Source organism: Vipera ursinii, assembly GCF_947247035.1.
Source record: "Vipera ursinii genome assembly, chromosome: 9".
NCBI lineage: Eukaryota > Metazoa > Chordata > Lepidosauria > Squamata > Viperidae > Vipera > Vipera ursinii.
The window spans coordinates 24164634-24192079 of record NC_139523.1 but is presented as its reverse complement, the minus strand read 5'-3'; the positions used below and the strand labels follow the sequence as shown (position 1 = coordinate 24192079).

Genomic DNA, 27446 nt, shown 5'->3' with positions numbered 1-27446 from the left:
AGACTTGAGCAATTGCAAGAAAACGATCGGGTGAGTCGTGCTGTGTTGCCTTGTGCGTTTCCAAAAGGAGCCCCGTCCCGCTAAAGCAGCGTTTCCCAACCTTAGGAACTTGAAGATGCGTGGACTTCAACTCCCAGAATTCCCCAGCCAGCTCTGCTGGCTGGGGAATTCTGGGAGTTGAAGTCCACGCATCTTCAAGTTCCTAAGGTTGGGAAACGCTGCGCTAAAGAAAGCAGGAGATTGAAATTCCTCGACGGCGCAGCCCATCCGTTCATCAGCCGCGGGGCCGGGACGGGCTCGGCCGCGAGAAATCGCACTCTGCACACGCTCGCAGGCCCCGCCGGCCCCAGGACCCGGAGCCCGGTGAGCGGGTGGGGCTGGGGTCAGCCTCTCCTCGCCCCCCGCCCCCCCCCCGGCCGGTGCAACGGCGACCCCGGGCGGCGCTTCCTCCCCGCGGGCACGCGCGGCGCGTTCCGGGCCCCCCTCCGGAGAGACGGGGCGGGCTCCGTGACTTCATCCCCGCGGCTCGCCATTGGCCGCGCCGCCCGTCACTCCGCGCACTTCCTCCTCGGGGGAAAGAAGGCGCGGGGGGGGGGCAGCGGCGGAGGAGCGAGAAAAGTTTGTGCGGCGGGCCGGGCGCTGCTGCCGCCGCCTCGGAGACGCGTCCCGGGCGCTGGGGAGGCGCCGGAGGGCCCCGGCCAGACCCTCCCCGGGGGGGGAGAGAGAGAGCGGGAGAGAGAGAGAGAGAGAGGGACGGAGGGAGAGGGAGAGAGAGAGAGAAAGAGGAGAGGAGAGGGAGAGAGAGAGAGAAAGAGGAGAGGGAGAGAGAGAGAGAGAGAGAAAGAGGAGAGAGAGAGAGAGAAAGAGGAGAGGGAGAGAGAGAGAGAGAGGGGGGGGGGACGGAGGGAGAGGGAGAGAGAGAGAGAAAGAGGAGAGGAGGGGAGAGAGAGGGCGGGGAGGGCAGCTGTGCCCGCGGGCGCCTGGATGGCCTCCCTGCCCGCCGCCCCCGCGGGCGCCCCCGAGCCCGTCCCGCCGGCCGCCCCCCCCGCCGGGGTCTCCTTCCAGCTGCAGATCGGGCTGACCCGCGAGTACGTCCTGCTGCCCTCCGCCTGCGACCTCGCCCACGTCAAGCAGCTGGCCTGCTCCATCGTGGATCAGAAGGTGGGCGCCGCGCGGGGAGCGCGGGGGAGGGAGGGGCGCCCGCCGGGAGCGCCCGCAGCCCGAGGGGAAAGGGGACCACCAGGAGAGGAGCGCGGCAGGAGCCCGCGGCATCCCTGGCTCCGCGGGCGCGGCCGGGTCTCTCCGCGCGGGGCAACGGGCGGCGGGAACGCGCGACCGCCTCGCTCCTGCCCGGAGAAGCCCGGCAGGCGGGCAGGTTTTTCCAGGCGGCGACCTCCGGGCCGGGACGCCCGGGCTCCGGAGCGCTTCGCCTAAGACGGGCCGGGCGGTGGAGGCTGGAGAGCCGTCCGGGGAGCCTCGGCCTGAGCCGCTGCCCTTTGCCCGGCCTGGGTGTGTTTGGGGCCGGTGTGCAGGTGAGTCTACGGAGCGTTTCCAGGTGATGGTTGTGGCAAAGGTGCCTCTCTCTGTTTCTCCAAAAGGCCAATGCACTTTCTTGCTGTTTTTTTTTCCTTTGAAAAGGTTTCACTTCTCACTCTTTTTTCTTTTCAAAGGAAAAAAAAACCCCAAGAAAGTCCGAGTTGCCTTTTTAAAAAAAATGAAAATGAATAAAGGAGCACCTTTGTGGCTGTTGCAGCAGCCTCACGCACAACCGGCCCTGGCTCGGCTGCACAGGTCAGAATGGAGAAGAGCAGCGCAGCCCTGAGCAGGAGAACCGGTTCTGGGTCCTCGCAAGCCCGGCTCAGCCCACTGAGCAGGTGCGAGCAGATCAAAGGGGCAGGAATGCAGCGGAGGTCGTCGGTCTCCGGGTCAGTGATTCGGCTGGGGGGGGGAGGGAAAAGCAAAAGAAAGCAGAAATTGGGAGAGAGAGCAGCAGAGTGGAGTGAGTGACCAGGTGCACCTGTTCCTGCTTCCCGGCTCCTCCATAGCGCCCCTTCTGCAAACCTCTATCTATCTGTATCCCAAGTGTATTGTTTTTACAAATAACGGAAGGTGGTGAACTTATCCAACACACCTTCCTCTTCCTGTTTTCCCCACAGCAACAACCCTGCGGGGTAGGTTGGGCTAAGAGAGAGAGGGACTGGCCCAAAGTCACCCAGATAGCTTTCACGGCTAAGGCAGAACTAGAACTCCCCGTCTCCTGGTGATTGGTCCAAAGTCACTCCGTTGTTTCTCATGGCTAAGGCAGGACTAGAACTCAAGGCCTCCCACTTTCTAGCCTGGCGCCTTAACCACAGGACCAAACTGGCTCTCGGTATCAAATATCCTCAAAAAAATATGGAACTTCAGCACCTGTAATCCTCCAGACGCTTCTTAAGGTCTGTCTGCTTGCCAAAAGAAAGAGGAGGGGGCTTAAGGTTTGTCATGCTGGACAAAGGGTCCTCCTGCTGGGTGTACCGTGGTTTACATTTCACACACAGAATAACAGAGTTGGAAGGGACCTTGGAGGTCTTCTAGTCCAGCCCCCTGCTCAATCAGGAGACCCCATGCCATTGCAGACAAATGACTGTCCAGTCTCCTCTTACAAATCTTCAGTTTTTAAGCAGAGATGCACGAAGGAATGTGTGAATCCCCAATTCAGCTCTTCATGCTGCTGTTTTTCAAACTTGGGTGGACTTCAAGTCGCCAAGTTTGAAAAATGTTAGTTTATAGGGTGGCAGGGCCTATACGAAGGCCACCTCCTGAATGGCAATGAGGAGACAGCCTAGACTTCAGGAAACCACAAGGGAAAATAAAATCGGGGGCTGGGGAAACCCCCGGAATGGAAACAGGGTGACGCTGACTTAGAAAAAGAAAAAACGTTCAGGGCCGCCACGTTGGGTTGGAGAGGCTGCTTGCAGAGTTCGACGTGCGCTCTGAAGTTTGCATGTTGCAGGTGGTGCTTTCGATCCGGTCCAGGGTCCTCTGGGGGGGTGGGTGGGGGCAGGTAGAAGCCAGAGCAGAAACCACCCGGATGGATGCTGAACCTGAACTCGGAACCAAGAGAGAGAGAGGGAGGGAGGGAGGGAGGGAGAGAGAGACGTGGCTGGATTCGTTGGCGGCAACCCCTCGTCTCCTCTCCCCTGCACAAGTGATGTGGGGCCTGGCTGGTGCTGCTGAGCGAGCTTTTTATGTGACGGCAAAGCAGCGGAAACGGCAGCCGGGACCTGCCAGCCTGGCTGCTTGCTGGGCAGGAAAGGGAAACGTTCCCCCCCCCCCCCCCCGTTTTGGAGGGTGATCATCTTTGGGGCTTCTCCCGGATGGAAGCCGCCCTCCTTGCATCCGTTGATGTGGCTGCTGCAACGGTCAGGAGGAAACCTGGACGCCTCCGGGCTCAAGGAGAGAGCGGCCTTCAGGGCCTGGTGGGGCCTGCCCGGCTCTTCAGAGCAACACGTCTGTCCTTGGTCTCCCCCGCCCGGCTTCCGGGCAGCCCAAAGTTTGCTTTATTCGTTGGTCGTATTTAAAGAGCGCCCAGCAATGGAACTAAGGGGAAACTTCCTGACAGTGAAAACAATTAACCAGTGGAACAACCTGCCTCCAGAAGCTGTGACTGCTCCAACACTGGAGGCTTTTAAGAAGAGACTACTAGACAGCCATTTGTCTGAAATGGGATAGGCTCTCCTGCTTGAGCATGGGGTTGGACTAGATGACCTTCAAGGTCCCCTCCAACTCGATTATTCTATGATTTTGTAAGGGTCTCCTGCTTGAGCAGAAGGCTGGACTAGAAGACCTCCAAGGTCCCTTCCAATTCTGTTGCTCCATTATTCCCTCGCAGTGGGAATCTGGGTGATGTACAATAAATATTGTTATTTGCAGGTGGTCCTCGGCTTACAACCCATCCGTTTAGTGACTGAAGTTACAACGCCACCTGAAAAAAATGACTTATGACCATTTTTCACACTTATGACTGTCACAGCACATGATCCCTGTGGTCATGTGATCAAAATTCGGAAGCTTGGCAACTTACTTAACGACGGCAGCAATTTGCTTAATGACTGCAGCAAAAGTCCTAAAATCGGGTGCGCCTCACTAAGTGACCATCTTAGTTAGTGATGGAAATGCTGTCCCAATTGGGGTCATAAGCTGAGGACCTCCTGAGAAAAGGCCATCCGAGCCTCCATTTTCAACAGGACCCCGAGTCCTTATTGTGGCTGAGCAGGAGACGGGTTTTTTTTTCCAGACTTAAGCGATTGAGCAAATTCCTTTGAAGGTGGTGCCTTCACGAAGGGAAGGCGTGGAATCTAATCTAGGGTTGAAAACAACCTAGCCCCCCCTCCTCTCTCCCCCCCCTGCGTCTTATCTTTGGGGATTTGCTTCTTCGCAAGGCTAGCCCCGCTTCTGTTTTCGTGATCGTCGGTGAAGCGGGCAAATTCACTTTATTTCTCTCTGCTTGTGCCCCTGTTTTTCATTTTAGGCTTAAGTGTGTGTGGGGCGAATGGATTAGTTTGATCAAGGCCCTTCTTAGGCTTGAGGATGCCCAAGTAATCTGAAAGTCCCAAAGCACGTTAAGAGACGAGCACTTCTACTCCCAGAATTCTGAGAGTTGAAGTCCACCTCTCTTAAAGTGGCCAAATTTGAAAAACGCATCCCTAAAAATTCAAACTCTGCCAGCTGCCTGCAAACGTCAAGCTGTCAAGTTTGCTTGGGGTGAAGCCATTGTTTAACGCTGTTGATCCTCCACGTCCAGAGGCAGTCTACCTTGGAAATACCCCATTCTAAAGGCAGAGGACCAACCAACGCCTGTGTTATTGGTGGTTTTCTTGCCTGCACATCTGCCTGCCAGCTGTTGCCTTTGGAAATGCTGGACCTGAGAGGAAACACCATTGTTGTTGTTTTTCCAATGGGGTGTCTTCCAACTACAAACTGGGGTGTGTGTGTGTCCCTTGTTCAATACCCATTCTGAAGCCCGTAATAGTCCTGTAGGAAGGGGACAAGAGCAGGCAAGGGGTCTGGCTCCCCCCCCAGGCCTGATGCAATCCCACGCTCAGAGGGAGCAGCCCCCACCCCAAGGTTTGTGCATTTGTGCAACCTCTTGATGTTTTTCCAGTCCGCCGCCTCCTTGCAGTCCAGCCGAACTGGTGCCAGCTGGGTGAGTCACTGGCATTTTATCCCCCCCCTCTTCCTTAACTCAGCCTGGTTTTGGCTGCCCTTAAATTTATTCTCATTTTTTATAGGTTGTTGTTGTTTTTTGTGACCCAGGTTTGAATGCTGAGCAGCTGGACAGTGGCGGAGGGAGGTGGGCTGGTGCAGTAGGATAGGAGACTCTGAAGCCGTCCCTCCCCCTGCCCACCCGAGCTGGGATGTTGTGGCATTTTCAAGGAGGGGAGGGGTGGATTTCGGAGCACTTGGAGACAGAGGCGAGGCTGGCCCATCTCCAAATGGGGTGTCTTGCCCAGATGTGTGGGACTTCAACTCCCAGGGTGCCTTGCTGGTGACTCTCCCAGCCCTGGCAGAAAATGTCCCTTCCACTGCAGGGTCCTGGGTGTGCAGTGAGAAGAAAGAAGAAATTTGATCTCCGGGTGAAAACAAAGTTTTCTTCCTCTTCATAAAGCCTTAGAAAGGCCACACTTGGAATACGGCATCCAGTTTTGCTCACCACCACATTACAAAAAAGATGTTGAGACTTTGGAAAAAGCGCAAAAAAGAACGACTAAGATGGTTAAAGGCCTGGAGACTAAAACATATGAAGGACAGTTGCAGGAACTGGGTTTGGCTAGTCTAGAAAAAAGGAGTGGGGGGGACATGATAACAGTATTCCGATATTTGAGAGGCTCCCCCAAAGAAGAGGGGGTCCACCTATTCTCCAAAGCCCCAGAAGGCAGGACGAGAAGCAACGGGTGGAAACTAATCAAGGACAGAAGCAGCCTGGAACTAAGGAGAATCTTCCTGAGGACAATTAACCAGTGGAACAGCTTTGCCTCCAGAAGTTGTGGGTGCTCCATCACTGAAGAAGAAGAAGAGACTGGACAGCCCCTTGTCTGAAATGGTATAGATTCTCCTGCCTGAGCAGGGGGTTGGACTAGATGACCTCCAAGGTCCCTTCCGGCTCTATTCTGATTGATGAACTTCAGCTGGAGGAGGGGGAAACTTCCTTGTAAATTGCAGTTTCCAGCAAAATCCTCGGGCACTACTCGGGAGAAGCTCTTCGGAATTCAACTGATTTATTTAAATTTATTTATAAAAGCTATTTGTCGCCCACCTCGTATCTAGTGATTCTTGGTGGCTCACAGCAATTCAGTGCCGTAAGACTTACTCTCCTGTAAGCTCATGCAGGACAACGGCCTTTTTGGCCGGCCTGCCCCTCCAGAGAGGGCTCAGCTGAGATCCAAGCCAGGCCTTTGCAGGGGTGGGTTTCCTTGCTTAAAGGAAACCCACCCCTCCCTTAAAGGCTTCCCCCCTCCCTCCCCCTCCCTCCGTCTGTCCTAGCTTGGGGGGGGGACATTCCATCCCCCCCAGGGCCTTCAGTTGGCCTTTCTGAGGGCAAGGCTGCAGTGGAAGTTACACTCTGTGTGTGAGAGGGAGGGAGGGAGGGAGGAGAGAAGGAAAAGAAAGCAGGCAGGAAGGAAGGAAGGAGGAAAAGAAAGAAAATAAAAGAGAAGAGAAGAAGAAAAGAGAAAAGAAGAAAAGAAAAGATGGCTGGCAGGAAGGAAGGAGGAAAAGAAAGAAAAGAAAAAAGAAAAAAGAAGAGAAAACAAGATGGCTGGCAGGAAGGAGGGAGGGAGGGAGGGAGGAAAAGAAAAGAAGAAAGAAAAGAAAAGATGGCTGGCAGGAAGGAAGGAAGGAAGGAAGGAAGTAGGAAGAAAAAGAAAAACAGGAAGACTTGGGGGCCAATCTGTCCTGCAAAGGAATGTCGCCAATCAGCTGGACCAAAATCAGAGCCGAGATTTGCATAACCGTCCCTTGCGTGGCTGCCTCGCCTACCTGCCTGGCACCCGCCTGCTTCCTGTGCCGCCCTGGGCCTCCGCCTGCCTGCTGCCTCCCCTCCCTCCCCCCCCAGCCCCAAGGTTGCCTGTCTGCATTTTTGAACAGCCTCCTGCGAAATACCTGCTTCTTGGCAGCCGACACCCCCCCCCCCGGGAAGGCCCCCCTGCCTTTGGGATGCCCGAGAGCCAGCCAGAAGCTCTTTCCTTCCCCTGCAGTGCAGTTCGGAGCCTGACCGGGCGCCCTTCCTGGCACAGTCTCCAAGGGTGGGCCCCAGATGACTGGGAAAAGAGAGGTTCAAAAAAAAAAACAACCCCGAAACCCACCACCCCACCTACATAGACGACAGGTTTTTTTTAAAAAAAAATTCCGCTTGCGTTTTCCCAAAAACAAACCTGTTCTTCAAATAAAATAAAGCGCGCTCTTCCAGCTCAGGAGCTCCCAGGATGCCTTATAGAGCCGGGGTGGGCAACGACTGCTCGTCCTCGGCTTACGACCGCAACTGGGCCCAGAATTTCCATTGCTAAGCGAGAGAGTTGTTAAGTGATTTTTGCTCCGTTTTACCACCACCCTTGTCACTGTTGTTACATTGTTAAGTGAATCACGTGACCGTGGGGATGCTGCAATGGTCGTTAAGTGTGAAAATTGGTCATAAGTCACTTTCTTCAGTGTAGTTATAAACTTTGGTCACACTAAGTTGTAAGCAGAGGACTCTCTGTATGGCAACTTCACAACCCTGGGGACTTCAATTCCCAGAATTCCTGATCCGATCCTGATCTAGGCAGACCACTGGCCTTTACTGATAAGGATTGATTATTTGTTAATACTTTGGGGAGGGCCCCCCCGAACCAATACGATCCGGGATTTTCACGGAGGTCCCCAAAACGAGGCTCCTAGCCGAAAGTTCCCTACCCAGCCTCATTTACACACCTCCACAGGTCCGTAAAGCGAAGGAAATCTGAAGTTGGTTTGTAAGCCCAGTCGCCGTTTGCCTTGGTGACCGCTTCACTTAACGGCTGAGTAGCCAATTGTGATCGTTAAATGAGGACCACCTGTACAGTCAGAGGGTGCAAGGCTGGGTCGCCTCAAACGTTGAAGCATTCAAGCCCTGGGCTTGCCTTTCCCTGGTACCAAAATCCTGGTTTTTATAAGGCTTTTCCCCCCATTGCTTATCTGATCCATGCTGGTCTTTCTCTTTTGCAGTTTCCTGAGTGCGGATTCTACGGCCTCTACGATAAGATCCTGCTGTTCAAACATGACTCCTCAACAGCCAATATCCTGCAACTGGTCCGAGCCGCCTCTGACATTCAGGAGGGGGACCTGGTGGAGGTGGTTCTCTCAGGTAAAGGGGCCTCGGTTAGGGACGGCAAACTCCTGATGATGTTACCTAGTTGGGTCATGAAAGGTCTGCAAGGAAATCACCAAGCTCAGAGAGGACTCCACAAGTCTCCTCCTCCTCCCCACTTCTAGCACTAGTCAGATAGTGAAACGTCTGCAAGAAAGCAAAAACCCAACAGACTCCCAAGGGTTGAATTCACCCTAATTAAATATATATATATATATAATATCCCTAAATGAAAACAAAGGTTGGCAATCGGGTAAAGATGGCAGCAGCTAAACTTGGTTAGTTTTAATTAGGGACAGGGTTTGTTTTTTTAAAAAAATGTCTTAGCTGGCTGTGTGCATCCAGCCCCTTCCTTTAGTTTTAGATCAGATCATTTGCACCAGAGTAGCTAAATTTAAGCAATGGGTTAAATATATACTGCTCAGAAAAATAAAGGGAACGCAAGATAAGACATCCTACTATTAAATACAGTACATTGTTTAAGTGTTCCCTTTATTTTTTTGAGCAGTATATATACAAGTAGATAGCTAGATATAATAATAGAATAGAGCGGGGAGGGACCTTGGAGGTTTTCTAGTCCAGCCCCCCGCTTAAGCAGGAGACCCTACACCCATTTCAGAAAGTGACTGTCCAGCCTATTCTTAAAAACCTCCAGTGATGGAGCGCCCACGATTTCTGGAGGCAGGTTGTTCCACTGGTCTGGAAGTTTCTCCTTAATTCCAGGTTGCTTCTCTCTTTGTTCAGTTTCCAACCATTGTTGGGAAAACAATGATACATTAAAAGATAAATCAAGGCAGCTACTTATCTCATCTCCTGCTAGCTTAAAAGACTTTGAGGTTTGGAGATCAGCAAATTAAGAGGGTCACCCAAAGTTTTTGCGCCTTGCATGAAAACCGGAATCAAAGTGCTTGACGTGAACTGCAGAAAAGAGCAATCATTATGTGGATTTTCCTCCCCAGCTTCTCACTCACTCTCTCTCTCTCTTTCTGCAGCCTCGGCTACTTTTGAGGACTTCCAGATCCGTCCGCACGCCCTCAATGTCCACTCGTACAGGGCCCCTGCGTTCTGCGACCACTGTGGAGAGATGCTTTTCGGTTTGGTCCGCCAAGGCCTCAAATGTGACGGTAAGAAAAAAAAACCCCTGCAGAAGACCAAAGGCAGCTTTCTACTTCTAAGAATTCTAGATTTGCACTCAGGACCGGCTTGAAGAACGGGGTTTATTCGGGGAAGGGGTGAAGGGAAAGCCACAGTAGAGAATCGGGGTTGTTAAAAGATGGATTTTCCCCCCCTTTTCGTGATGGCCATCAGATAGCAGCTGATATCTCCTATTTTCCTTGGCGGAAAGAAACCATAGCAGTAAGAACAAACAATCCTTTCCTCGTAGAAATCTTGATTTTTATTTTCCTTGTGGGGAAAAATAAAATCTTTTCATGATTTGAAACATCTGGACATGTCCAGAGTCTGCATATCAGAAAGGGAGGCCTGAGAGATATGCATGAAATGGAGTAATGTTTGTCAACCTTAGCAATTTAAAGTTGTGTGGACTTCAACTCCCAGAATTCCCCAGCTGGCATGCTAATGAACTTTAAGAAGTGTGGACTTCAACTCCCGGAATTCTTTGCTGGCTGGGGAATTCTGGGAGTTGAAGTCCACACAACTTAAAGTTGCCAAGGTCAAGAAACAGTAAAACGGACCATTGACCTACCCTGCAGAGCTGTTGTAAATTCCTTCTCAGCCTGCAAAGTGAACAGTATAGTCAATATAATTTCACTGGCAAAGGATTTAAAATGATTATTAAAGAAATACTTTAATTACCCTTTAATTACCTTCTAACCTCCCGGCCCCGTGGCCTCTTCTGCCCCACAGGTTGCGGCCTGAACTACCACAAACGCTGTGCCTTCAGCATCCCCAACAATTGCAGCAGCGCTAGGAAACGCCGTCTTTCGTCTACCTCGCTGGCCAACTCACAATCGTTGCGTCTGTCAATCACCGAATCCTTGCCCTGCGCCCCGGACGAACTGGTGAGTCAGCCCTTCCTCCCCCCACTGGGCCAGAGGCAGCTCTGCTTGGCCTCTGCTTGGTTTCTTCTGAGCCTTGAGGACTAGAAACCTGATGCACCTGGGGCGGAGCATGAATTCTTCTCCATCAGCATGTCGCTCTTATGATTCAGTAATTTCTAACAGTTTCGGTGGCACTCGGAGCCGCGGATCAGATTTAAGTCGCTATTGTTGTTTTTTTATTAAAGTCAGACTCCGGACCCATTCGCAAGACTAAAAAGTGTATTTTGCTTGGTCGAGGTTGCTCTTCGCGTATCTTGTGATGGGGACAGGCCAGCGTGGCAGATCAGACTAAGAAAGTGATGCTAAACAATGTCTTGGCTAAACAGTGTCATGTTGCAGGTAGTCCTTCAACCTCTGACCACGATTGAGCTCAAAATTTATGTTGCTCAGCGAGACAGTTGTTAAATGAGTTTTGCCCCATTTAACGACCTTTCTTGCCACATTTTGTTAACTGAATCACGGCAGCTGTTCAGTCAACCCGGCTTCCCCATTGATTTGCTTGTCAGAAGGTTGCAAAAGGGGATCACATGATCCCGGGACGCTGCAACCGTCATAAGCATGAACCAGGTGCCAAGCCTCTGAATTTTGATCATGTGAGCCTGGGGGATGCTGCAACCTTCGTAACTGTGAAAAATAGTTGTAAGTCACTTTTTTTCAGTGCGGTTGTAACTTCGAATGGCCACTAAGCGAACTGCTATAAGTTGAGGACTACATGTACTTTCTTGGCCAGGACTCAGTCCCCACTTTTATTTCCTTCTTTCTTTTTCTTTCTTTCTTTCTTTTTCTTTCTTTCTTTCTTTCTTTCTTTCTTTCTTTCTTTCTTTCTTTCTTTCTTTCTTTCTCCTTCCTTCCTTCCTTCCTTCCTTCCTTCCTTTTTCTTTCTTTCTTTCTTTCTTTCTTTCTTTCTTTCTTTCTTTCTTTCTTTCTTTCTTTCTTTCTTTCTTTCTTTCTTTCCTTCTTTCCTTCTTTCCTTCCTTCATTCCCTCCCTCCCTCCCTCCCTCCCTGGTCATTCTCCGTGTCCTTGCCCTGATCCGGTCCTCTTCTCCGCCCCGTTCCTCGCCCAGAGTCGGTCTTCCACGGAGCTCTTTCCCCGCCGCCTGACCTCCTCCACCTACATCGGCCGCCCCATTGAGCTGGACAAGCTGTTCCTCTCCAAGGTGAAGGTGCCCCACACCTTCCTCATCCACTCCTACACCCGCCCCACCGTCTGCCAGTACTGCAAGAAACTCCTCAAGGGCCTCTTCCGCCAGGGCCTTCAGTGCAAAGGTGAGTGGGCTCTTTCCGGGACACGTATGGGAGGGGGGAGGGGGAACTCCCTGCTACCAGGTATTTGCAGCCTGACAGCTGCAGGTGCAACGCTGGCCTTGCCCTGCTAGAACCCGGTTTGTTTCTGGTCTCCCCCTGCTGGCGGCTGATGGCATTACCTTTCCTGGACGGCTTCCTCCCTTTCTTTCTTTCTCTCCTCCCCCTCCCCCAACTCCCCCCAGATTGCAAATTCAACTGCCACAAGCGTTGCGCGACCCGAGTGCCCAACGACTGTCTGGGAGAGGCGTCCTTTAATGGTGGCGGTGAGTTCCAAAGAAGTCTCACGTTGCAGGTGGGGCAAGATGGAAGAGACTCTGGCCAGGGGGTGTGGAGGGGATTTTATGCTGGCTGGGGCAGGAGGGACACCAGGTGCTGGACTGGCGTGAAAGAATGCAGAGCTGACCTTCCAGCAGCTTCGGACCGCGTGATTTGCTTAACAACGGCAACGGTCCGCTTAACAACCGTGGCGGAGAGGTCATAAAGTTGAGAGTAAAGTATTTAAGTGCCTTGCTTAGCCCAGGAAATTACGGCCCCCTTGTGGTCGTAAGGTGAGGACTACCCGTGTGGCCCCTCGTTTAACCATGTCGATCCCACCCACCGGGGAGATACCCACGGTTGGAATCAGGATGACCAGATCCCTGTGATTCTTCTCCTCTTCCTCCACCAGATGTTTCCGTGGAAGAATCGAGTGATCTCAGCGAGGCGGATAAAAACTCGCTCATGGATGAGTCTGACGATTCGGGGATCATCCCGGGATCCCACTCGGAGAGCGAGCTGCGCATGGACGAGGACGTGGACAGCCTCCAGAAGTCCCAAAGGTGAGGGGGGAACCCAGGTGCTCCTCCTTCCTCTCGGCTCCAGGGGCCAGGGGACAGGTCCGGCTTTGCAGTACAGCTAGTCTTCGTTTAGTGACCATTTGAAGTTACGACCGCACTGAAAAAAGTGACTGAGGACCGTTTTTTCACACTTAGGAACGTTGCAGCATCCCCCGTGGTCACGTGATCGGAATTCAGACCCTTAGCAAGCAACTCACATTTACCACGGCTGCAGTGTCCCCGGGGGGGTCACATGATCCCCTTTGGCCACCTCCCGACAAGCCAAGTCAATGGGGAAGCCAGGTTCACTTAATGACCGTGTTACAGGTCATCCTGACTTACGACCGCAATTGAGCCCAAATTTTCTGCGGCTGAGCGAGACGTGGGCCAAGTGAGATTTGCCCCATTTTACAACCTTGCTTGGCACAGTGAGTCCCACGGCGGCTAAGTGGGTCTGGCTTCCCCGCAGACTTGGCTTGTCGGGAGGTCGCAAAAGGGGACCACGCGACCCATCGTAAATACGAGTCACTTGCCAGGCGTCTGAATTTTGATCACGTGAGCGCAGTGGGGCGGGGGCTGGAACCATCCTAAGCCTGAAAAACGGTCCTAAGTCATTTTTTCCCAGTGCCATTGTAACTTTGAACGGTCACTGAACGAACGGTTGTAAACTGAGGGTTGCCTGTAACTAACTTGGTGGAGCCTTGGGCTGATGCCTCCTTAAGTAACACCAGCTGCCTGCAATGAGTGCAGGTTCGAGTCCCACCAGGCTCAAGGTTGACTCAGCCTTCCATCCTTCCCAGGTAGGTAAAATGAGGACCCAGATTGTTGGGGGCAATTAAGCTGACTTTGTGATAATGCCGCTTGGGGTGTGTGTGTGAAAGCCCTAATAAGCAGGCATATACATAGAATGAAGGCTACTGCTAAGCTTGTAAGCCACCCTGAGTCTTCGGAGAAGAGCGGGATATAAATGGAATTTTAAAAAAAAACTTCACCACTGCAGTGCTTCCCTGAACAAGTGTGGCGAGAAAGGTCATAAAGTATGGTGAGACTCACTTAACGACTGCCTCCCTTAGCCGCATAGGTGTTGCGTCAGGGCTGGGCCCGTACTAGGACTCCTCCTCCTCCTCTTGCTCCAGACTCGTAGCCATTGATCATTTTGATTTTTCAGCGCTTCGGGTGAACCCCTCCCCATCTTTGGGGTCTCCTTTTCCCACAGGGGGGCTTTTCCGTCGGTCTGCAGCCCCCCCAACCCCTCTGACCTGTGCCCCTCCCCCTCTGCCTCCCCAGCTCCGTGGGGTACATCCCCCTGATGCGAGTCGTGCAGTCCGTCCGCCAGACCACCCGCAAGTCCAGCAAGGCCCTGAAGGAAGGCTGGATGGTGCATTTCAGCAGCAAGGACACCCTGGTGAGCGAGGGGAAGGGGCTGCGCGGCTGCAGGGGGGTCAGCGGAGACTCCCTGGCGCTGCATTCAGGATTCCTTGGAAGAGAGAGTCCCACACGGGCTTCACCTGGGTTGGTCTCTTTGCGGGACTGAATGGCCTGATGCCTGGAGCAGGGGTCTTTAAGAGTTGTGGACTTCAGCTCCCAGAATTCCCCACTCAGAGTGGAGGCCTCCAGGCTTGGCCACTTTAAGACTTGTGGACTTCAGCTCCCAGAATTCCCCAGCCAGCTCATGTGATCGGCAACTCTGTTGCATGTGCTGGCTGGGGAATTCTGGGAGTCAAAGTCCACCCCCCTTCAATTTCAGTAGCAGGCTGTGCAAAGAGGGGCCTTTCATCGCCAGAGAAGCCCCTTTCCCCCCCGATCCCCCAACCCTTTTTGCTTTTTCCTGCAGCGGAAACGTCACTACTGGCGGCTGGACAGCAAGTGCCTCACCCTCTTCCAGAACAACAGTAGCAACCGCTACTACAAGGTGAGTCTTGTCTCCTCGGGGTCTCCGGGACAGGGAGAAAAGTGGGGAGCCGGACCCCCTTGGCCTAGCAAGCCTCTGCCCGTCGCTGGGGGCGGGTGGGGGTGAAACCTCTTGGTAGAAAAAGGGAGCAGAAGACCAGGGGAAGGGGCCGGTCTTTCACAGCCCAGGAAGCAAACCAGCAGAGGATTCCAGAGTGGGGAGGGGCAGGCTTGAGGTCATCTACTCCATCCCCGGCTCAGAGCCAGACTGAAGTATCTCCCACAGCCTCCACTCGAACCCCTGCCCACGGTTCGCTATGGGTGTTTTTGCCCCGAATTTGGAAAGAAACAGCAGTTTTTGGAAAAAAAAATGTTGTAAATCTCACTGGAGACACCAAACAGCCATAAATGAGGGCCGGTTGCTGAGTGCCCCCAAATATGGTCACCTGACCACAGGGAGGGTTGGACAGACGCCAGAACTTCAGAACCAGGCCAGAAGCACCTTTGTGGGGGGGCCCTCTGTCGTAACTTTGAACGGTTGCTAAGCCAGCTGTCGTAAACCGAGGACTACCTCTATCTGGAGAAGAGCCGATTTATTTCCCTTTTTCCTTTCTTTCGGCCTTTCCACCCCCGCCAGGAGATCCCGTTGTCGGAGATTTTGGCCGTGGAGCCGGCTCAGGACTTTTCCCTCATGCCGTCCGGCGCCAATCCTCACTGCTTTGAAATCATCACCGCCAACGCCACCTACTACGTGGGCGAGAACGGCACCCCCGGCAACCCACAGCATGGCGGAGACAGCCTGGAACACGCCAAGGCCTGGGAGACGGCCCTCCGCCAAGCCCTCATGCCGGTCGTCCTGCAGGGGGCGCCAGCTGCCCAGGGACAGCCCCCCCACCGTAAGTGGACAAAGATGCTTCCTGGTGAAGCAGAGAGAAGAGAGTCAAGGCAGGGAGGAGGTTAAATCTTTTCCTCTTGTCTTTCCTAGGACAAGCCTCTTTGCGGATCTCTGTGTCCAACAGCCAAATCCAGGAGAACGTGGTGAGTGTCCTACCAGCCCCCCATTCTTCTTCCTCCGACTCTCGTTCTTCGATCTCATCACCGCCGAAGGTGACCTCAACAGGTGACTTCTTTGCCCAACTGCAGGATATCGCCACCGTCTACCAGATATTCCCCGACGAGGTCCTGGGCTCCGGGCAGTTTGGTGTGGTCTATGGAGGTAACCCAGCCGGTGGCCCTTATTCCTTTTCCCAGATCTTCTCATAGAACAGTGGGGGGTCAAAAGGTCGAGATGGCAGCTGCCACAGAGGTCAAAAAGAGGATGGGGGGTGGATTTGTTTCCATTTCACAAGCCTGCACCGTGCCACTCTTGAAATGTTGTGAATCACACCCCGAAGCTTGTGGGAATGTCCCTGGAAGCGGCCTCCGGATCTCCGAAAGGACCAATTGTGGTCCTCAAATCTTGCAACGTTCCACGTTTCGCTGTCTCTGTCGTTGCTGTGCTGAGAACTTAAGTTCAGCAACTGAAGGGGGGCCACAAGCAGTTCCCCCTTTCACTGGGCAAGTAGGCCTCGAAATCTCCATTGCTGAGCCAGACAGTCATTAAGTGAGTTTTGCCCCATTTTACGACCTTTCTCGTGAGGGCTGTTAAGTGAATCCCTGCAACTGTTAAGTTAGTTACACGGTTGTTAGGTGAATCGGGCTTCCCCACGGACCGGGCTGATCGGGAGGTCACAAAAGGGGATCGCGGGACTTTGAGACACTGCAACCGTCACCAATACATGCCAGTTGCCAAGCATCATGTGACCCCCGAGGATGCTGCGATGGTCCTAAGTGTGAAACATGGCCAGAAGTCACTTTTTTTAGTGCCCCTGTAACTTTGAATTGTCACTAAATGAATGGTTGTAAGTTGAGGACTGCCTGTACTTTCTTGGCCAGGGTTCAACCCTCTCTTATCTACTGTTGCCCTTGACAGTAGCTTCTCCTTCCTTCCTTCCTTCCTTCCTTCCTTCCTTCCTTCCTTCCTTCCTTCCTTCCTTCCTTCCTTCCTTCCTTCCTTCCTTCCTTCCCTCTCTCCCTCTCCATTTCCAGACAACTAACCCTTAATCCCAATCAAAAACTTGGCAATTCTTCGAAACAAGGGTTGAGCCCAATCAGGGCAACCGTAGGGAAGATGAAGGCTTGAAGGCATCTCCCAACCCTTTCCCCCAAGGATTCACACCCTGGAAGAGGAAGCGTCACCCCTTGGGAGACTCGGGGCTGGTCTGGAGGTGGGTTGGAACCAGCTGCCTCCGTAACGTCTCTCTCGTCCTGCCAGGGAAGCACCGCAAGACCGGTCGGGATGTGGCAGTGAAAGTCATCGACAAGCTTCGTTTCCCCACAAAGCAGGAGAGCCAATTGCGCAACGAGGTCGCCATCCTGCAGGTGAGCGGTCCCATCCAGTCTGGCGGCCCCGCTATCAGGGGATTCTCGCTTTTCGTTTCTATTTCATTGCGTTTTTAATAATTAAGCGGCCAGAGTAAGTGGGCAAGATAGATGAATACACTGTGATTGAACTCTCACCTTTCGGTTTTAAACCAGGGGTCTCCAAACCTGACCTCTTTTTATGACGGGTGGACTTCAACTCCCAGAATGCCTCAGCCAGGAAGGAATTCTGGGAGTTGAAGTCCACAGATCTTAACGTGACCAAGATTGAGAAGCACTGCACCAAAGCATGGCATTTTCTCTAGATGTAATATTTTTATTAATTACACCTTTTTCCCCCCATGGATTTTAGTATTATAATAGTACTATACTTCAGGCTGGTAATTTTACTGTCCTTCTAAATGATGTGATGGTCTTATTCAGATTGCCTTTAATGCCTTAACTATATTAATGTTTCTCAACTATATAAGAACTTAAACTTACAATTTCAGGCATATTGCTATAGTATATAGGAGGTTTTAGCTGGTTTTTCTTCTATTCACGTTCTGTCCTGATACAGGCTGCACAGATATTTGTTCTGCTGGTCAAGGCCAAAATAAAATGACCGACTGATTCCCTTGTGGCACCCAGTGTGCCCATGTTCTCTCTGCAGGCTGGGCTGGGGGGGGGGGCTTTCCCTTAAGGTTTAGCCTCCTGTTTTTCATTTTGACCCCGTCCTAGAGCTTGAGGCACCCTGGGATTGTAAACCTGGAATGCATGTTTGAGACCCCGGAGAAAGTCTTTGTGGTGATGGAGAAGCTCCATGGGGATATGCTGGAGATGATCCTGTCTTCGGAGAAGGGCCGGCTTCCAGAGAGGCTGACCAAGTTCCTGATCACCCAGGTAGAAATGCTTCTCCAAATCTTCCTTCCTTCCTTCCTTCCTTCCTTCCTTCCTTCCTTCCTTCCTTCCTTCCTTCCTTCCTTCCTTCCTTCTTTCCTTCCTTCCTTCCTTCCTTCCTTCCTTCCTTCCTTCCTTCCTTCCTTCCTTCCTTCCTTTCTCTTCCTGCCACCCAAATCTTGTTGGATGTAATGCAGGGATCTGTCACTAGGGGGCTCCAGAGTCCTAACTAAAAATATTGCTTCTACCTTGATCTCAAAAGATTACAGATTGTTCCCTGGGGAATCTTATAGGTTCCTTAAAACAAAGAGCAAAAATCCCCTTTGGGGCTCTCTGGAAGGAAAATGGGATCAACCTGGAACCTGTCAAGTCTGTTCTAGAGTCAGAACGACTCCAGCAATCTCAAAAGAAAGACAGCACTTTCTCCGGTCCCTTTTCTAAGTTATCGGCATATCAAATGTAATTTCTGTACTTTGCTTCTGATCATTTTATCCCATTCCGTAAGTAACATCATCAATGCTGGAAGGGAGTGGAATTTGCAGAATTTGCAGAGTGGAGGAGGAGGAGGAGGACTATGGGGTCCTGGGAACTAGGTAATTCAACATTCATTACCCAACACTGAAAATGCAATCTAGCTGGGTCACGAAACGTCTGCAAGAAACCCACCAAGCTCAGAGAGCACCAGGGACCCCACACTCCTCCTCCTCTCTTCTAGCACTGACGATGTTACCTAGCTGGGTCATGAAACGTCTGCAAGGAAACCCCCAAGCACCAAGAAGCCCGCAGTTCAACCCTGAGCTACAAAATATTCTCTTCTACTAGTTAAGTTTTTTTCTTCTGGACGTTCCCTCTCCCTTCAGGTCCTGGTTGCCCTCCGACATCTGCATTTCAAGAATATTGTTCACTGTGACCTGAAGCCTGAAAACGTCCTCCTGGCCTCAGCCGAGCCTTTTCCACAGGTAAGCTGCTCTTTGTCCGAAGTGGACGACTCCTCACACCGTCTTGGACAAAGCTTGGCGCTTCCCTGATTCACTTTCACCCCAACGTGGGAAGTGTGTTTGTGGGGCAAGAAACGTTAACCACAACGCCTTCCCTCTGGGAACTTATGCAATTGGACCAGGTAGTGCAGGAATGAGAAAGGTCACCCCAACCGTCAGAAGAGGCAACGTTGTTGAAAGGCAGAATTACATGGACAAAGAATGTGTGGCTCTTGATTTTTTTTTACACCTGTTTTTCTTTCACACCTGTCCTTGTGCTTGCCTTTGGCTGAGGAGAAGGAGGTGGGTTTATCTTGAGGAGAGAAAGGAAGGTGTGGGGAATGTGGTTGCAATGGAGTGGACAACTTGACTCCAGAAGTTGAGGATTCTCCAACACTGGAAGTTTTTAAGAAAAGACTGGAGAATCACCTGTCTAAAATGGGATAGGGTTTCCCACCTGAGCAGGGGGTCGGACTAGAAGACCTCCAAGGTCCCTTTCAGCTCTGTTCTAATTGATTGATTAACTTTAGCTGGAGGAGGGGGAAACTGTCTAGGGAGGGGTCATTGTAAATTGCAGCTTCCAGCAAAATCTTAAGGCAGTACGCATTACTTGGGAGAAGCTCTTTGGAATTCAATTTATTTATTATTAATATTACTATATTATTGTTGTTTTGTTGTTTGTTGTTGTTATTATTATTATCTTTGTATACCAAAATCTCAGGGTCACACCTTGCCTTTCAGTGTCAGGCGTGAAAAATGAGCTTTATGTGTGAAAATTCAACTTGATTGATTTACAGGCAGTCCTTGACTTACGATAGGCATGTCAAACTGCTGGCCCACGGGCCGGATGTGTCACACCGAAACTGCGCCCACCCCCATTGCTGGCAAAGTCACGATACGTGTTGCAATGTCACATGATGTTGCGAATTTGACATGCCCAACTTAACGACAACAATGGGGAGCCCAAAACGTACGGGGTCAAGTGAGACATTGAAGTAAGTTTGGCCCTATTTTACAACCTTTCTGACCACCGTTGTTAAGTGAATCACTGCAGTTGATAAGTGCTGGTCATCCGGCTTCCCCCATTGACTTAGCTTGTCAGAAGGTTGCAAAAAGGGAATCACGTGACCCCGGGACGCTGCGACCGTCGTGTGAACCAGTTGCCAAGCCATCTGGATTTGGATCACATGACCACGGGGATGCTGCAACGGTCGTAACTGTGAGAACCGGTCCCATGTCTCTTTTTTTCCACTGCCTTTGTAACTCGGAACAGTCACTAACTGGGCTGTCGTAAGTCGAGGACCACCTGTACAAGTCCGCCCATCCGCTAAACCTCCCTCCGCTCTCTGCTCCGCAGGTGAAGCTGTGCGACTTTGGCTTCGCCCGCATCATTGGGGAGAAATCCTTCCGCCGCTCGGTGGTGGGCACCCCAGCCTACCTGGCCCCCGAGGTGCTGCTCAACCAGGGCTACAACCGCTCTCTGGACATGTGGTCGGTGGGCGTCATCATGTACGTCAGCTTGAGCGGCACCTTCCCTTTCAACGAGGACGAGGATATCAATGACCAGATCCAGAACGCCGACTTCATGTACCCGCACAATCCCTGGCGGCAGATTTCAGTCGGAGGTGACTCTCCGTGGAAAGAGGCGGCAGGTGGAAGGAGCGGCAGGCTGATTTTCAACCTCGGCTGCTTTAAGACGGCTGGGGAATTCTGGGCGTTGAAGTCCACCCGTCTTAAAAAGGGCGAGGTTGAAAAATATTGGCTCAGAGCAGAACTACACCCACTCCCACAACGTTTGGGTTTCTACTTTGGGGTGGGGGTGGGGGGTAGATTCTGACTCACAAATAGAACGACTCGTGTGAATGGAGCCCTGTGTGGCTGTGTCTTACTTATGTCTGATGTCTTTCTTCATCCTGGTTTTTGGATTATTGGAGGATGGATTGGTTGAAAACCAATTGGGGATCCTTCCTTCCTTCCCTCTCTCCCTATTTCTCCCTTTTCTATCTTCCTTCCTTCCCTCCATTCCTTCCTACTTTCTCTATTCCTTCCTTTTCTCTTCCTTCCTTCCTCTCTATTCCTTTACTCACTGTTCCTTCTCTGTTCCCTCCTCTTCTCTCTCCTCGCTATTCCTTCCTTCCTTCCTTTTCCTTCCTTCCTTCCTCCCTTCCTTCCTTCTGTCCATCCATCCATCCATCCATCCCATCCCTAGCTAGCCTCACTTGGGTTGAGTTGGGCAGCACCAGAAATTTAATAGATGAGTACATTAACAAACAGTCCTGGTTTTAAAGCTTGGTTCTCATTTTGCCCCCTCTCAGCCATCGATCTGATCAACAACCTGCTCCAGGTGAAGATGAGGAAACGTTACAGTGTGGATAAATCTCTCAGCCACAGTTGGCTGCAGGTAGGTTGAATCGAGGGCTCCCCGGTGCTCTCTGAGCTTGGTGGGCTTCTTGCAGACGTTTCATTACCAGAGTAGGTAATATCATCAGTGCTAGAGGAGGAGGAGGAGGAGGAGGAAGAGAACTGTGGGGTCCTGGGTGCTCTCTGAGCTGGGTTGCCTTCTTGCAGATGTTTCATCACCCAACTAACATCATCAGTGCTAGAAGGGAGGAAGGTTTTCAAAATAGAGGGCAGGAGGACTATGGGGTCCTGGGTGCTCTCTGAGCTTGGAGATTTTCTTGCAGATGTTTCATTACCAAGCTATCAGTGCTAGAAAGGAGAGGAGGAGGAGGAGGAGGAAGAGGAGGAGGAGGAGGAGGAGGAGGAGGAGGAGGAGGAGGAGGAGGAGGAGGAGGAGGAGGAGGAGGAGGAAGAGAACTGTGGGGTCCTGGGTGCTCTCTGAGCTGGGCGGTTTTCTTGCAGACATTTCATGGCCCAAGTGGGCAGCATCATCAGTGCTAGAAATGAGTGGGGCTTGCCCTCTCAGTGTGGCCACCCAGGTGTTGTTCTTGGTCCTCTGGGCCTGACACCAGCTGCTCCCTGAGACCACCGCCTCTGCTTTCCATCTGCCCCTCCCCCCGTAGGATTACCAGAGCTGGCTGGACCTCCGGGAGCTGGAGAGTCGGATGGGCGAGCGCTACATAACCCACGAGAGCGACGACGCCCGTTGGGAGCAGTTTGCCGCTCAGCACAGCCTGCAGTACCCGGAGCATCTGCGCGTTCGCCGGCTGCAGGAGGAGGAGGAGGGAGAGGAAGAGGGGGCCGGAGAGCAAGAAGAGGAGATGGAGGTGCAGGGTTTAGCCGAGCGGGTCAGCGTCCTCTGAAGGCAGGACGAAGGGCAACGAAACTGGAAGAGGACCTTGACTGGAGCAACCCTGGCCTCTCACTGAATTCGCACTCGCCGTCTCCCCAATAATTTCTTTTCCGGAGGTTGGAAAAACAAGAAACGGAACCTGTCAGATCTTTGCAAGGAGACTTTTGGCTGCTCGGAGGTCGGAATTACTAAGACCCACCGTTAAGAAGACCCACGAGGGGCAAGGCAATCATGCAGAATGGGTAGAGTCACCTGGCCCTCGGACAGAGCCCCACTGCCGTTGTCTCCTCCCCGTTTTCAGGGGTGGGCTGGGGACTTCCTTTGCACGTTGCATTAGCCCATTTTGAGTGATTGGCTAGAAAGGTTAATGCAAAAATAGCCAGTTTTCTGCAGCTAGGACCGATGGGGGCTACAGATTGTGCCCCCCCTCCCCACCCAGGGATGCAGAGGAAGCTTTGGGGAGGTGTGGGGGTTGAGGAAGAGGAATCAGGGCTGTTTCACAGTGGAAACTGAGGCTCAAAACCAATGGTGGTGCTCTCTTTGACGAAGGTTCTTGGTTGAATGAAGGTTTCTTTGGGGGAGAGGGGGCCTAATCCAGGGGTTCTCCAAACATGCACACTTTAAGACTCATGGACTTCAACTCCCAGCATTCCTCAGCCAGAAACATGCAGCAGGCGGAAACATGCTGGCTGAGGAATGCTGGGAGTTGAAGTCCACGAGTCTTACCAAGTGGCCACGTTTGGAGACCCCTGATATAATCAATCTGAGTGGGAATTGGTCTCTTTGATCGGTGTTTCCTCAAGCTTGGCTGCTTTAAGCGCCATGGACGTCAATTCCCAGAATTCCGCAGCCAGCTGAATTCTGGGAGTTGAAGTCCACCCCTCTGAAAGCGGCCAAGCTTTAGAAACCTTGCTTTTAATGGATTGGCAGAGAGGGAATTGTCAAGCAGGCAAAAACTCACTCAGGCAGCCTTCAAAGTAGGACTCAGCTTTGGGGGAGGCAGAAACAGAATCGACCCCCCTCGTATGCCCCCCCAAATCTCTGCTCCTTCCTCTATGCCTCCCAAGGGCCTGTCGGCGTTCCAAAGTGGACCGTTTGAAACAGGCCAGCGCCACCAAAGACTGGCTCCTTGTGCGCCAAACAAAGCCACCTTCTCTTCCAGCGTGGAGTGGGCCAACGTCTTTGCCTCCAAACCACGTGGGCTGGCCGAAATCCATGCGCCGGAAGGGAGAGGAGGAAACCCCCGGGGAGGGGGGGGAGGAGAGATGCTGTGTGGTTCTCCCCCCCCTCTTTTTTTTAAAGTATTTCTCTTTGAAAGATTCACATCCCATTCTGCACATCCGGTGAAGGATTAACCCCACAATTTTTTTTGACGGGACAGGAATTCTCCATCTAATGCTTTCTGTGATGGTCAGCTAGAAATATTTCTGTCCCCATTGAGGCTGATGGGAATGGTCGTCTCACCTTGCTAGCAGTTTGCAGGGCTCTGGATCTGGGAAGGAGAAAGATGTGGGTTTGAGGTTGTTTGCATAATGCAAACCAAGATGGGATTTTCCCCCCTTCCCAGCAAGATTTCAGCCCCTCCATATTGGCATTTATTAGATTAATGGTCCCTCTCTCCTCTCTGCTATTAAATTTAGCCAACGTCCTTCTGCTGAATCTTACGGATTCCCACCCCCTGGCACTTAATTGGATTCACAACCACCCCCAAATTTCTGGTTTGCTCATTAGAGTTTGTGGAATAAACCACTATTCATTGGTCAATCGAAAAGAGTCAGTTTTGGTATGGGGCAGTCTCTGATGTGACCACTTCGTAGCAACTGGGCTTGCATTGAAGAGGCAGCTTCCCCTGGACAGTTGTTTATACCTTGAAATGTCTATTTTTTTTTTAAATAACCTGAACGTTGTGCTGTATATAAAAATACATTTAAATCCTAGATTTAAAAGGGCGTCTTTGAGTTGCATGTAGATTTGTCTGAAGAAGTCAGGAAAAGCTCCGTTCCTTTTTCTACTGAGCAGGTCTCTGGGGAGAATGCCCACCCGGCTCTTTCTTTCTTTCTTTCTTTCTTTCTTTCTTTCTTTCTTTCTTTCTTTCTTTCTTTCTTTCTTTCTTTCTTTCTCTCTCTCTCTCTCTCTCTCTCTCTCTTTCTTTCTTTCTTATTTATCCTTCTATTTATTGATCTGTTTATCAAATTTATATGCCACCCATCTCCTGTCGAACGACTCTGGGCTTCTTGCTTGTTCTCATTCTACTTTCCAGTCTCTGGAAAGATTCTTCTCTTAAAGTTTGCACCTTGCATGGTGTTGCTGTTGGGGGCACTTGCTGGGCAGACCCTCCCCAATCGTTTTTCCAGGGATGCTCAGCTGCCTTGCCCCAGGCCTGGCCTGGTCATTTGCCCCCGCTTGGCAAGCTGGTTTGTGTGTCCTTCATGCAAGGTGGGCATTTGGAAACCGTGCCGCGTGGGGGAAGACCACGCAAACAAAAATAATAATAATAAGCTGAAGGTTTGGGGATGAGTTGAGGGTGGTAAACTTTGAAAGGGAAGCTCAGCTCTGAGGTGGGTTCGCAGAGACCAGAAGGAAGTGATGGAGGGACGGTGAGAGAGGCTGACGGATGCCATGGGCCAAAGGAAATGGGTGGGGGGGAGCAAAATGTTTAACTTAACTGGACTTTAAAGCAACGTTTCTCAACCTTGGCAGTCTTAAGACACAGCTGGCTGGGGAATTCTGGGAGTTGAAGTCCACAGGTCTTAAAATTGACCCATTGAGAATCGGTGCCTTGAAGAATGTGAGCCCTGGAGAGATTTCCTGCAGTCTGGAATCCGTCCATGCCTGGCGATGAGGTTACTTTGAAGTAGAGGGAGGCCGAAGGACTTTCCATTGCGGGCTGTGGCTATAGCAACAATGGAATACAGACAATAAGTTTTTTCCTCCTTCCATCACTTTTTCCAGAACACGACTCTGCCGCACATGCCTTGGCACGCGGCCCCCCTCGCTCTGCATATGCTTAGGAAATATGGAACGCCTGCAGCAGATTCGGTGGTGGCCGGCTTTAGCAAGGCGGAGCGCGCTCCTTCTCAGAGCGGGGCCACACTCTCCGGTGGGGAATTGATGTGTTTTCCAGGTGGGGAATTGACAAAGGCTCTAGATGGGGAATGGACATGTATTCCAGGCGTGGCATTGACAGGCCTGGAAGTGTGGAATTGGCACGCATGCCAGGTGAGGAGTTGACATGGATTCCAAATGGGGAATTGACGTTCATTCCAGGTGTGGAATTGACATGGATTCCCAATGGAGAGGAAGTAATGCTCTTTGCACTGGCTCAGAGGCACTCCTGAGAGCTAGAGAGGTTAAAAGTGGCCGTTAGTTCTGCTCTGCTGGTGCCCCTTTTTGGTCTCCGAGAAAGGTATTGTGAGGTTTTATGTTGAGTTTCCAGCTGCGGAAGTCTGGTCCCCTGTCTTGGGTCCCCAAGTCTTTGGGGCTCAGATTGCACCCCCCCATGCATCAACCCACCGTGCGAGGCTCCTTGGCACGTGAGCAACCCCGCGTGACGGTGAGAAGGGAGCACAGATGCTTCTCACCACAACTTGCCAGCAGCCTCAAAGAGACTCGATCTTCTCATTTCCTTCCTTACCCGCCCCCCCCTGCGCCAATATTGCTATTTCTCCCTGTCCTTGGCAAAGGCTGCCAGCATCCTCCCCCCCCCACCCCGCACTGCCATTGCTATGGCTACCCACTTCTCCATCACCATGGCTACCTGCTCACACTATTATTATCACCACCATTTATAAACCACTGTTGCTACCCATCCTAGTCACTGTCATTGCTGCCAGCCCTCCTGGCGGCTGAAGCATCGCGCATGGCTGTTCCCTGGAAGCTGAGCCAGCCTCTCCTCCTCCTCCTCCTCCTCCTCCTCCTCCTCCTCCTCCTCCTCCTCCTCCTCCTCCTCCGGTGTTTACACCCATCCCTGGGCCAGTTTCCCCTTTTGAGTTGGGGGATGCTGCTGTCTCCTCTCGTGGGTTCCTGTGTAGTGGAACTCTTAAAAAAAAGCCCCTTCACCACCAACTGAGGTTCCCAAGGTGTGGCAGACCTCCCCACCCAATACCCACAGTCGAGGGTGATGGGAGTTGGAGTCCCAAAGCCCTTCTGGGGATTGGGAAAGGAGGAATCTAGTCAGTTTGAGGCCTTCTCTCCCCATCACAAAAAAGGATCTGCAGAACTCTTCAAAAGGCTCCTGGCAAATATCTTTCCCCACATGTTCCAGAAAGCACCCAGGTTTTGGTCTTCAGCCAGGGTGACTTATTCACCTCTCCCTCGCTGAGGCCTGTTTAGCGCGGGGGGGGGGGGGTGAGCTCCCTGTCCGAAGCCGCGTCTGAATCCCCAGGTCAGCCAACCTACCTTCCCCAACCTGGGGCTCTCCGGTCGTCTCCCCATTCATAACTCCACGAACGACGGTTGTCTGAACTGCAGAGGGACATTTTCCAGGCTTGCTGACCGCCTAACAGAAGCCCCTCTTCGGCCTCGCCTGGAGATCAAGTCCGCCTTTCCAGCAAGGCGGCAGCCGAGTTGGTCCTGGTAACCAGGAGCGGGGGCACGGTCGGCGGGTGCCTTCCCCCAAACCTTTCGGGGACCCCAGGCCCCAAACCGCCCAGCCCCCGGCATTCAGGGGAAAGTCGAGAGGATCCCCCGAAGCTGCCTTTGGCCGGACGTCCGCTTGAAACAAGTCACCCTCGGCACACTTTGGGGCAACATAAACTAGGGGGACATGCTGGGAGGGAAGGCGAGGGCCCTGAAGGGGCGGACGAGGGATCCCCGAAGCTTCATTCATTCAGAAAACAAGACATCCAGATGGGCGGCCAGAAACTGTTTCACTTCGGTGGGCGGGGCCAGATATTTTTTATGAATGAGACGATGGAGGGGTTGGGCCAGCAGAAGGCGGGGACATGCAAATGAACTGGTAAATGATGCTCCTGGCGTCTAGGCGTGTCGGGGAGATCAAGGAGCGGGGAATTTATGACTATTTGTTATGATTTAATAATTTGATTAGTGGTTTAAAATGATTTAATGTCCAGGGCGTCGGTGGCTCCCATTGCAGGGCGTGGCCAGCCAGGTAAATTGAGCTGAGCGGACCAATAGACGAATCGCAGGGCGTGGCTGGGAGGCAGGGAGGGGAAAGAACCAATGGCTTGAATCAACGGCTCGATTATGCAAATCAAGGGCGCTCTTTCGGAGAGGGGAGTTTTATGCAGATGAGGCAGGCGTGTCAGCAGCTCGGCTCGGCGGCGGGAGTATGCAGATATATTCGGCCACCGCCCAATAGCTCTCTGCGAGGGCGGGTCCCAACGGGTGAAGTTCCCGCGGAAGAGCCAATGGCTGGACTTGAGGGCGACGCCATGCAAATTGAGCCTCCCAGTTGAGCCAATGCCGGATCTCCACCGCGAAAGGGGCTTTGTAAATAAATCGGAGCCGAGGGAGCCAATGGC

General features: G+C 52.2%; 1 protein-coding gene across 2 annotated transcripts; it reads left to right on the top strand.

Moving 5' to 3' along the window:
- The first annotated feature begins 381 nt into the window (after positions 1-381).
- Positions 382-23912, top strand: PRKD2 (protein kinase D2). Of its 2 annotated transcripts, XM_083369897.1 has the most exons (19): positions 382-805; positions 951-1161; positions 8221-8359; positions 9355-9486; positions 10229-10383; positions 11488-11689; positions 11911-11991; positions 12396-12546; positions 13831-13948; positions 14378-14455; positions 15071-15329; positions 15419-15471; positions 15577-15649; positions 16748-16854; positions 17575-17736; positions 18594-18692; positions 20068-20335; positions 21026-21111; positions 21734-23912. In XM_083369897.1, the coding sequence occupies exons 2-19, from the start codon at positions 985-987 to the stop codon at positions 21971-21973; spliced, it is 2580 nt and encodes an 859-aa protein (XP_083226023.1). In that variant the 5' UTR covers positions 382-805; positions 951-984; the 3' UTR covers positions 21974-23912. The 2 variants fall into 2 exon arrangements, with proteins under 2 accessions (XP_083226023.1, XP_083226022.1); XM_083369896.1 differs by having other exon boundaries at positions 382-1161.
- Positions 23913-27446: the final 3534 nt, after the last annotated feature.

What these genes read in the sequence shown, in the direction of transcription:
- PRKD2 (XM_083369897.1), top strand. Translation starts at nt 985, where the DNA reads ATGGCCTCCCTGCCCGCCGCCCCCGCGGGCGCCCCCGAGCCCGTCCCG. An exon ending in GCTCCATCGTGGATCAGAAG is followed by an intron (nt 1,162 to 8,220) that starts GTGGGCGCCGCG and finishes TCTCTTTTGCAG; the next exon opens with TTTCCTGAGTGCGGATTCTA. An exon ending in CCAAGGCCTCAAATGTGACG is followed by an intron (nt 9,487 to 10,228) that starts GTAAGAAAAAAA and finishes TCTGCCCCACAG; the next exon opens with GTTGCGGCCTGAACTACCAC.